Here is an 11,915-nt window from a genome sequence, read left to right as displayed (position 1 = left end):
CAGCTCGATTCCGCAAAACTACTGACAGTGTGAACACAAGGCAACAATATAGATCAATGTAGAATAGTTGAAATAGGGAGTTAATGTGAGTATAAGTTACTTTATTGTAGGTGTTGTGATCTAACACCACCTGTTTAATACACCTGTCGTATGCCCATTGCTGGAGTGGTCGGACTGTTGAGTGAATAGCATCTGTATCGGTCATTGAAATTAGTCTTCTCATTCGTGCATAAATCTCTGTATTTTTGTAGACAGAATAGCTTACATAATCATTCGACGAAGCGATTCTTGACAATTCAATCTACATGTACTCAAAACAAAATGACGGATTGGTTTCACTCAATGACGAGTGTGATTGACATGGTAGTATAAAATCACATAACAATATTATTAAATATATATTATAAAAATGTAGCATGTGCACAATAATGTGAATGTGCACATAATATCTCTCTGTAATATATATGCACCACATAACGGCGTGCATGCACCACGAAATTGCATTTTTGCATCACATCACAAAGTATAGTGGCGTGCCAGCACTACATATTTGCACATGTGTATGCCAATCGAAGGATTAATATATAGAACAGCCAACGCCCAAAATGGAATTTGGTTTAATATAACACAGTGACAAGTGATTATTTCACCAAACGACAATCAACTAGTCAACTGTTGGCATGTTGAAGGTGACTTGTGTGTTCTAGTATATATCAAACAAATACTGTGCATTCTATGCATGCAGCTAGCTACAAAACTCTTGGTATAACAGTTTCGACAATGTATTTTTTTAAAGCCTGTGTGCTACAGACCTAGCGAATGAGCTGGTAAATATATACCTAAATAAGTAGGAAGGGGTGAGATATTGCTGTGAAAGTGTGGAAAACGTGTGGATAGTAACATTCAAATATTCTCTCTCTTGTCATAGTGTGAGTATGACATTTCGCTGCCTAGTAACCACGATAAAAGAGCAGCCTTAAATCACTTGACCACCGTGACTATTATATTATATTCAGTTAGTTAGTCTGATTTTACTTGTCTGATTTGTGTTACTTATATATTTCACATTTCTTCCTTGTGGGACCTGTTTGTTTTTCGTTTGACAATATACAATGTACAATTCTGTTTTAAGTATGTTTTCACTGTCGCACATGAAATGAACCAATCGTCTGAAAGCTGGCCATGTATACTATCATCCCTCCCTCAAATGGAAGTCATCATAAATTACGTCAATGTGTTAAATCCATGCACATTAACATGTTTTCTGTCCATTCAGGCACTACAAACGGCCAACATACCCATTTACAATCGACAACAGCCGCGCCGTTAAAAGCAAGAATAAGTAAAATGACCGACACTGATATGGTGGTTGCTGAAAAGGTAGCAGAACTAGCGAGTCCATTTGCAGAGGCACGTATACAACATATTGAGGCCTGGATTTCTAACAGAAAGAAGGTAATTGAAAAATTAAAGGCACTTGCAGATGAGTTAGACGCTGTGCAAAAACGAGTAAATATTTCCAAAACAGCTGGTTATGGGGTTGCAATTGGCGGCGGTCTTCTTGCGTTTGGAGGATTAATAGCAACAATTCTAACTGCTGGTGTTGGAACCCCATTACTTATCGCGGGAGTTGCTATCGGAGCTTCTGGTTCAATTACTACAGTTGGGTCAGAAATCGCCAAAAAAATTATCAATTCAAAAACTGCCAAAGAAGCCGATGCACTGGTGAAACAAGACAAGGCAATTATGGATGAAATTGTCAAAAATGGCGAACGATTGGAAGAAATCATTTCTCAGTTAATGTCAACATATAAGCTTAGTTCAGATACCAAAGGCATATTGACTCTTATGGCATATACCGCAAGTCCAATTGCTACTGGCATAACAGCCAAAGGTGTCGTGAAGGCTGGATCTTCTACATTAACGGTAGCAGAGGGTTTCGTCAAAATAAATATCAATGTCGCACGCCTATTTACTCAAATGGCGATTGTGTTAAATGCAGCGTTTATTGGGTGGGATGTGTTTCAACTGGTGAAGACCGCAACACACCTGGCTAAGGGAAGTAACTCAGACATGGGAGATAGTATCAGAAATGTCATTGCCGAGCTGCAGAACCAACTCAATGATATCGAAGGTGTAATTGATGTATTACAGTTCGACCCACAGTCGGACTCGGAAACTGACTCAGATGAAAAACATCTTTGTGCACCATACCGAAGGAAGAAATTTCAAATAAACACTAAATTATAAGTTGGCAAAGTGTAGAATTCGTTGTGTGGCAACATTTAATTTTTTTCTACTATTTTCCCTTATATATCTACCAATCATAATTATGTGAACAGGTCGTTATCAGTAAAGTCCACCTTATAGGATATGCTGTCTATAAAGTTATTGCTAATTAGAGTTCTTGCAGAATAGCCGCTATGTTTCACACTGCAGATTTAATATATTTATATTGACTGTGTTCAAGTCTGTAAATTAAAACCATGGACGTAAAATATTACCTTTGGGTGCAATCTTTTGTTTTAAAAAAAAATGGTCACCGATAGAAGTCGCTTCATTAAATTCATGTTTTAGACGTCCATTGTCTCTTACTGTGTTTTCTTTTAGATCTTATCATCTACAAATTTGACAGATTCGTCATTTTTGCGACTCGTTGCTTTTAACTGAAAATTGCGTCTACTGTAAAATCTCTAATACAACATTTTCATGTTGCTGTATTCCCATATTGAAATACTGACCAATCAAAACGTGCAATTTGAGTCACGTGAAACGTCGTTTGATTGTGTTTATAAAAAGCTTGTTTCAGGAAGACATGAGAGGTATATACTGATACGAGACTCATAGCAGGCACATAACGACACTAGACTGATAGAGAGGCTTTCTGTGGTTGGCCGTTTTAGCCAAGCCTAGACACAATCATCGTCCACTATACCTCGTATATCAGGTATATCGGTATTCACTCCGAGTCGAGTTGAAATCTACCCTTAATTAGTAATAGTGGTTTGCAATACGGAAAAATCGTGTAGCGCGCCCTACTGTAGGAGCTGGAAATAGTTACATTATAATCACAGCGGTGTATTTATACCGCACTCTGAGGGTGCATCCACGCGACTCAATGGCGTATATGCGCCGACTGGAGTTGTATCTTTGCGATACCACAGAATGTTATTTCAGGCCGAATAGGAAAACTGATTGCAAATCGAATTTCATCCCTGTAAATGTCACAATGTTTGTTGTAAATATATTAATCACATATAGTTTCACAAATTCTCAGACAAAACACGTGACCTCAGAAGTATATGTTATCAATGTTTATATTTTAAAATCTGCATCTAAAAATAATTATCCCATTTTAAATCTATGTCCTATGAATTATGTGAATTATATTTTAATACATATTCTGTATCAAGTATACAGAGAAATCAATCATGAACTCCATGTTTGGAAGTTCGCCGAGAAAACCATGGATTACGATTAATTACGTGGGAAAAAAACCTATTATTTCTAGTTATTAAACTTGATGGGTATATTAAACAATCAACTGGTTGTATGATAAGATGAAAATATCATATTAATCGACGGGTAAAACAGCAAGGCTTGTAGCGCCCATAATAAATCACTGGGTTCGGGGTAAATGTAATTCAGTTCAAAATGCATTGAGCATCTTAATGTTTATTCATGAATAATAATAGAATGCTGCGGTGAATTTCTTAATACTACAGTGAAGCTTAGATGTCGATTTACATTTTGTTAAAACTGTATAACCTATTTCCAAATGTGAAAAATGAAATATTAAATCTGCATTGAAAGAGAGGCCATCGCGTACGTATTTAATACGCGCATGCGTGTTAATGAGTATGTCGAAATGTAGGTGATCCGCTCGACTGTCGGGTCACATAAAACTCACAATTAGGTCCATTCGGAGAATTTGTTCGAAAATAAAGTTGGGAACGTATGTAACATTGAACAGCGGAATACGGAAGGAAACTATTAGATGGTCCACTCATAAGAAAGCGACCATCATCGCAAGCTAAATTCAAAATTGCCATAAATAATCACACATAGTGGATATCGTACTATATATGTAAATTCTGTTCATCAGAAATCGAAGACCAGATATACTTTTTTTTGTTCAAATGTAATAATTGTTTTAATGAAATGCTTCTCCGTCATGTATTGACAGAAGACGGAAGAAGCGTATAAGAAGGTAACTTTGTATGTTGCCATTTTGTTGTGTATTCATTTGAATCTTTGAGAGTCTTGTAAAACCAAATGAATAGGTGTAATTACAATGATGAATTAAACAAACAAACAAACAAACAAACAGAAACTAACTAGTGTACTATATACAAACTACTGAAAAGGTATTTGCCGAAAACACATCCGCCATAGACTCCGAAAGAAACATAGAAAAGATTTGGCTGGAAATGCTACAAAATAATAAAAGTCAGATATTCAATATTCCATGTTTTTTATTAAAATTGCCAGTTATTTGTTTTTGCAATGTATTCTTTATGTGTCACGTTGATCTTGACAGTGTTGATTGTTGGGAGATCATTTTCAAGTTTACTATATAATAGTTTCTTCCGCAAAGACTGTACTGTACTAATCGGGGTGTTGTCATGTGATATAGTGTGAAATTAGTATCTAATATGTTATGGGAGAGTTTCCACTGAAATTCTTAACATATGCTATCTAGACATGCAGCAAAGGGGAGATTAACGAAAAAATCCATTCCAACTCATTAATTTTAAATAGCTGATGAAAATAGATTTTACTGACCGGTGGAACAGAGTTGAGTTTTGAGATTAATTTTGGAATTATTACAGACATCTAGATTTCGGGCGTGCAATTAAGGGCTGCTCACGTTACCATTTTGGCGAAATAACTTCTCTCCATTCAGGAATGCTCTTTAAAGAATATCCACGACAGATAGACACAATCTCTGCAGTAATTTAAGTCAAAGCTGTATCATAAATTATCACGTAATCTTATACTTACTGTGGCAGTTCAGCTGATTGTCTAGTGCGTGTACCTCATCAGTTCACATCCTACTTGAACCCCATGATGTTGTTAGGATCATAGAAGGTTAGCGTTCGACGAAGTAATATTGAACACTGGTTGAATATTTCGTGCTCATGTTAGTGAAAGCAGCGGATGTACATCATGTAATGTAATTCAAATATAATTATATAAACAGTCAATAAACTGATATGATTATGACAGATATGGCTATATCTGGCATATGGAATTTATGCAGATATCACAATGGAATGTGCAACGCGAACAATATTTTAATACAAACGCCATAACAATAATTATTATTAGCCCAATGTTTTAAAGTGTGGGAGTCGTCACCTGTGCATGCGGCAGGCGGCCATAGCGTGTTATTGTTTACAAACAAGCGTCTACCTATGAACCTTTGCGTTTTTAGCGTGTGTTGTTATCGTCGCTTGGGACTCGATTCCCGCGCGTGCGCAGGTGACGACCCTTCCGATTTAAGTATACGTTTGCTAGACTTCTGTCGCAGATTATGCTTATGCATACATGTATAGTATGCAACTGTCACGATTTTTTTTGAAATTATCATTCAACATAGACGCTTTAAGTATACACGCAACATAGAGACAACTCAATTCGAAAATTTTGTGTTCACCTTTTTTCGTAGACGTCGCGCCTTGAATAATAATGAGTGTCAACATTGATACCACATATTACGTCAACGTTCAGACAGACGAATCGGAGCGGAAAAGCCTATTGTTTATGCAAATACTGCCAGTGAGGTCTAGCACAACACTGTCTATAGTATGTAGTGAATGAACAAACACTGATATGGTAGAAAAACGTTTCAGCGGTGAACCACGTCAACCCAGTAAAAGAAATATTTAAAAAAGAGACAATGAGAAAAAACAAAATCGAAATCTGAATATTATAGTGAGAATGTCTGTGCTTGGAATGCGATCACTTAACGGTCAGATTACAAAGGACATTGTAAAGCTGAATGGTCATCACAATAGTATGCAAATTAAATCCTTTTGTTTTCAGTCTGTCACTCAAACTGGTACGTAAATGTATGGAGGACGTGTTTACCATAGCTGGGTTCATGAAATTACACCGAAATTACGCATCAAAAGTAACAGTACAGTAAATGTTGACAAACGATTTAGAAAGTGTACAATATAATGTTTAATATTTTGAATTTTTTCGGAATTTTTTTTCTCCGTCTCTCGCTAGCCCTTGCATAAATTTGCGGCTTTCTAGTATCAGGCCTTCCACAGCACATGCCTGATTTATTGCAAAAATATGCAAAACTGCATAACAAAGTAAGCGTCATGTTGTATTATTTCTTGCCAAAGTTTGGGTACCTCCCGTTTAAAAGGAGAACTTTGAAACTAAAGTTGGTAGATAAATAAGACAACAAAAAGAAGTCAATATCAGTGGCGGCGGTACTGGGGTTGGCAGAGGGGGCGGCCCAAAAAATGTTAGGGGGAGCTGAAACCCTTTGTGTCAGCAAAATTTGCCCGCAAAATGCAGGAAATAGAGTTTCAGAGGGTCTAGATTTCAAAATGTGTCCGGGGGCATGCCTTACTGTCGTCATCTAAGCTAGCGTTGTGTGTTTGTCCTAAAATAAGAAAAAGTGTAAAATACAGAAGTAAGCTACCACAACAACAACAACGAGCTGAAGAAAATCTCCACCAATGCCGAAACAACCATTCTGAGAATGCTTCATACTGTTGTGCGTTACATACCGGCCGATAGAGGGCACAATTATACATCAAACTGGCCTGCCTTCGCGTTCTCTATGGCAAAACAAGTCGTCACGTACGCAAACTCTTCGAGTTTGGAAGATTGTTTACAGTGAATCAATGACATTTATGTAAACCAAATGAAACGCATGTTATGCTGTATTTGTCATTAATTTAGGTAAATCTCTCAATTATTAGAAAAATGGGAAAGTGTTGTATTGGAATTAATCTTGGGAAGGTATTAGCTTCTATGAACTTCATTGCAAATCGGATTTTGTCAAGACGGAATTGACTTACTAGTATGATTGGATGTGATCAGATTTTAATCTATAAAGTTAAACGTTGGTGATCATTTATAATTTGGGAAGACGAGAGTAAGTAAGTCTCTTGATTGCAACGATCCTAAATGTGAGTACGGAGAAAACCTTCAAAATCGGTTGATAATCATTTTTAGAGCTAAAAAGTATCTATCTATCCATCTTGAATTTTCAAGGTGAAGGTTCCGGCAAAGCACTCCACTATCACCTTGAAGTATTTCATTAGGAATATGTGTATATGACAATGCCCTCACAGTTTAGAATCAGTTTACCAACAGCCAATCATATTGCTTCTTTCATCAACGCGCTTGGCCAAGCTATCAACATTGTCGGGGCGGAGCTAAATCACAAGACGCTATTAAAGACGCGCACCACTCTACCATGTATTTCTATAGGCTCTGCGCGAGCTGCTGTGGAACGCCGGTCGTAAAGCCGTTGAAAATAGCTAAAATCGAACAAACAGCACAAACTTAACTTTAAAGAAATCCTAGACAACCAAATTTAAATATGTTGCATATGCAGGGTAATCTTGTTACACGGTTCAGGGGGTGTCAACAACCATCCTAAAGTACAGTTTTCTGAGAGTTTTTGACCTTTGTTTTCACCATGATGTTTGCAAGGCGGTGAAAATGCTCGCACAGTGGAAGCTGTGTTGGATTGGATGTCGAGGCAATACAATATTCGGACAAAAGCCGTTATGGGTACTTAGTTCCGAGTCTGATGTGTTCGTTTTTAGTCGCACTGGAAATGGTAAATCATTATGTTATTATGCTTTACCAGCCTTGCGACCATCGAGCGTGGTAATAGTGTTGAGCCACTGTTGATGAGTATTATAGAAGAGTAGGTGTTATACCTCAAAGCTCATGGTGTCACTGCAACATATATTGGCAGAAATGAAGCCGAAGATGAAGACATCAGCCCTAAGCGCTTTTTGGTAGTCATTGTAACAAAGCTTTCTATTGGTCGGTAAACTTTCTATCGCGCAACCACGTGACGTACACGGTTATGAATAAAATTACCGCACGGTGTTGTGGAGGGAGGAATGTTCGAACGGAGCAACACCGTGCAGGCGGACGATGCTATCTACCTTAAGTCTCATATTTTATAAAATCGTAGAGTTGTTTACACTACACATAGTGGTTAAAAACTAAAATACCAAGAATATGTCTACATGTTACGTAGCTGTGATCATTTTTATAATGATATGCAATACGCCGTTTGAAATGTACAAATGAAATACTAGTACATATCAGGTGACTGATGTTTGCACCCGGCGACTGCACTGAATATATACACATTTACGCACATGTGAATTGTTTGGATTGGTAGTCGAAGTTTGAGTCTAGCAGAGGCTATTGTCGGTAAGTATATTTACTTTTGACATTGTGCAATGCCATCATATTTTATTGCGTGGACATTATCATGTATAATAGGTATTTCAGTTGGTTGTGAACTAGGCTCTAATTCACATACTTCAAATGGTTCACGAGTTTACCTCGATTCGAAAAAAAAATCTTCGGGGTATTTAACCTTCTTTGAAATCACAGTGGAATAAAACTACTCTGACCGGTAGATATTTTCATTATGAAATTAATAATTTCCTGGTTTAAGCATGTATATTGAGGTTGAAATATGAGTTACGGTGGGAGTATGTAATTTGTGTTGATTGAGCTAACCGCCGACAATCCCGGGTTACGATGACTCTTGGGTGAAATCTTATTTCTCGTAATTCTGTTTTGATGAATCGGATGGGAATCCTCATGTTTTCAGTACGTAGCATCATTCAGCGGTTACGCGTCAGAAGCAAAACTGGAATGAGGGATGCCAAAAACGTGAGCATTTTTATTCTTATGTATTGAAAAAAAATTTACCCATATTTACATCATCACATTCTCGTTAAAGGTGTTGCGCCCTCTATCGTACTGTATATATACTGCTTGGACTACATGCAAGTCGCGGCTGGGGGGTGATAGAAACAATTTAACAATATCGACGCGGTATTTCAACTCTTGCATATTTAAATCCATATTTATTCAAAAACAGCTACCCCTGGCAGCTACAGACTGCCAAATATAGTTATATCCTGAATTTATACATATTAAAGTGAATAAGACTCGTATTTATACATAGAATCTTGAAAAACAGAACGACCCTAATGGTAATTTCCATATACTAGTAGTCAGAATGTACACACATCAAACTTAATGCCCGGACTGTTGTATGATCGAGTAGTATGACACAATGTCACTAGAAAAACTATGGCCTCTACGAACTCTGTCTCTCCACATTACTCTGTTTATTGTTAACTATTGATCCCTTTTGAAATAACTACCGATCAATCTGATCTGACTGATTAGATAGAACGTCTTTTATAGTTCTCGTTGTCATTTTAATTTGTCTGGCGTTTTTTTAAAGATGTTGTTATACTAAGTAATTTTACAGAAGCTATGTAGAAACTTTATATTTAAATAATAACACATGTTTGTGAGAGCAATATTACCATTTGTTGTATGCCTGACGGACGGTGATCATAAAATTGATGATGTCAGAGTCGAAGGCGAAACCGTTTGTTATTTATTTTATCACATCGAACAGACATGTTACACATAACATACACCTTTCATACCCGCTCTGCCACAAAATAACAATACTTATATTTGCAATATTTTATTTCATGTATTATAACAATATGGTACATACATACGTTGTACATACACTGTTTGTTGAAGATACATAGTGAACGTTACTTTCAGTATTTTGAATCAATCAATTTATCGAGCAAAACATTATTAGAATGAATTGAAAAACTCTCAAACGCAAGTTATTTCACCACGTGGAAGTGACTGCTATGACTTTCTCATGTTCGTACCACACCTTCTATCTGCATTCAGAGTTTAGAGCATTCTCGGTGAGCATTAGGCTGGCATGCATACAACCCCCACACAGCGTAGAACGCGCCGCAGCGATCTTGGATACGACGTTTTAGTGGCGGCGTCGCTGTACATATTTGCTTCAAATAGAGAATATCATGAAAAAACATAGTATCTAACTTAATATCCATTCTGATACGGTCGCGGAATAGTCAAAGGGTTAATATAATAATAAAGCTACCTCAAGGGTCAACCAGAAACGTGCGTGGAATCACGTATGTACCGTACACCTTAAATAAGTATAACAGATAATAATTACGGATAGCAAAATAAAATCAGACCAAGACATAACAACACATTTATTATTCGACCGCTGTGCTGATTGTGACGTAGAAACATGTATCTCACGTGTGTTGACACAGGACGAAAGGTTGAACTTACAATACAAATACGCGACACTGACTTTTGTACCCATCGATTTCAATGCATATGTACGCCATTAAACACGCACCAAGGTCAGTAGGGCTTAGTACAGTGTACATCATGAAAGCATATATTGTGAAATATATTGTATACAAACCAATGTAACTACGAAGTCGCACTACACGATCGCAGTTTACCAGAGGCCGTTGCCGGTATGTATATTCACTGAATGATGCACGTACAAAGATAATTTGAGCAGTATTGCAGATAATCATACATATGTTTACAATATCTGTCTTCAGTACAAGTTCTACGTAAGTAGCACAATATGAATAGTTTTCACTCTCCCAATTCAATGACTTGTTCGGAGGGAGCTTCGCAACCTTGCGAACCCCTGGGGACCACACCCTCTTAGCCCACATGCTCCCTTTTACTCTGACCAGCCAAGTAATATACGATACGAAATGCATACATATATAGAAATATAACATGCTGGAGACTCAGTGGGTGGGTTTAATTACTCGTATTACAGTGGTGTGCATTAAATATCCCTTATATAATAAGCAGTTTTTGCATCTGATAATCACTAAAATTAAAATTCGTTATTAGTAAATTTGTGTCAGCCAAGTTTTGAAAAAGTGGAAATAACATATCCAACCGTATATCTATGTAGAAAAGTCACCGGCACTGTACACTGTTTCACTGTTCAATGTAATCACGGTATTTAAACCAGTGGACGTATCTGTCTCGCTAGCTATAAACGAGATATCGGCGCCCATTTGCGTCGATTGTATATTCTTTGTTCTATACCTTTTGTTCTCCGATTATATTGGAATGTACGATGGCACACCATACTATTTCCATATAATAACGCAACTAATGTTAATTCTAAGAGTGGCCGCATCACCTTAACAAAATATTTCAGCACTCTGTCTTTTCAACAATGATTTTCCTCTTGCTAAATGAGTACTAGTAATTTTTGGATGAAAACACAAATTTTACAACGAATTATAGAGAAATCAAGTACTTACGCGCATTAATGACGAAACCATTCTATTTGGACAATGAACTAAAGAAAGTGAACTAAACAATGTATTTGCAGTGTAGACATTTACGTAAACCATCATCCAAGGTTATAATATTAGGTATATATTGTTTCATTAGCTATCTAGTTGTATATAACACCATAACATAGGCGTAATAAATATCGTGTAGAATGCTTACATGTCAGTGCTGTTAAGATATGGCGGATTATCTTCATGACAACATGATGAATTGTCAAATTATTTTCACTGTGTCCACGTATAACCAGAAAATACATTTGTCCCGTGCCTCCAGTCGTATTTTTATGGGACATTGGCTAGATGGTTTCTTTGTAACATCGGTTGCGTTCATGTTTCAGTCGTCGTGTTGACCAGAAAACACAAAACCGGGAATACTGCCTGATAAATTCAAACTATTCTGATGTATACTACTAGTATATATACATTGAATAACAACCCCCTTTTCCATTAGTTTGATCTCCAGATACGGAGTTTTGTACGTACGGGAAGGGT

General features: G+C 37.0%; 1 protein-coding gene across 1 annotated transcript; it reads left to right on the top strand.

The window, feature by feature from the left end:
• LOC146739010 (apolipoprotein L3-like) lies at positions 1–2,382 on the top strand. The gene is made up of 2 exons (XM_085503790.1): positions 1–85; positions 1,277–2,382. The coding sequence occupies exon 2, from the start codon at positions 1,348–1,350 to the stop codon at positions 2,248–2,250; it is 903 nt and encodes a 300-aa protein (XP_085359916.1). The 5' UTR covers positions 1–85; positions 1,277–1,347; the 3' UTR covers positions 2,251–2,382.
• The last annotated feature ends 9,533 nt before the right edge of the window (positions 2,383–11,915 follow it).

This window comes from Saccoglossus kowalevskii, chromosome 9 (assembly GCF_978046115.1).
Source record: "Saccoglossus kowalevskii chromosome 9, keSacKowa6.1, whole genome shotgun sequence".
NCBI lineage: Eukaryota > Metazoa > Hemichordata > Enteropneusta > Harrimaniidae > Saccoglossus > Saccoglossus kowalevskii.
The sequence above is the reverse complement of the archived record's forward strand: the minus strand, read 5'-3'. Positions and strand labels throughout refer to the sequence as shown.

Coding starts and splice junctions, on each gene's coding strand:
- LOC146739010 (XM_085503790.1), top strand. CDS start 1,348: ATGACCGACACTGATATGGTGGTTGCTGAAAAGGTAGCAGAACTAGCG.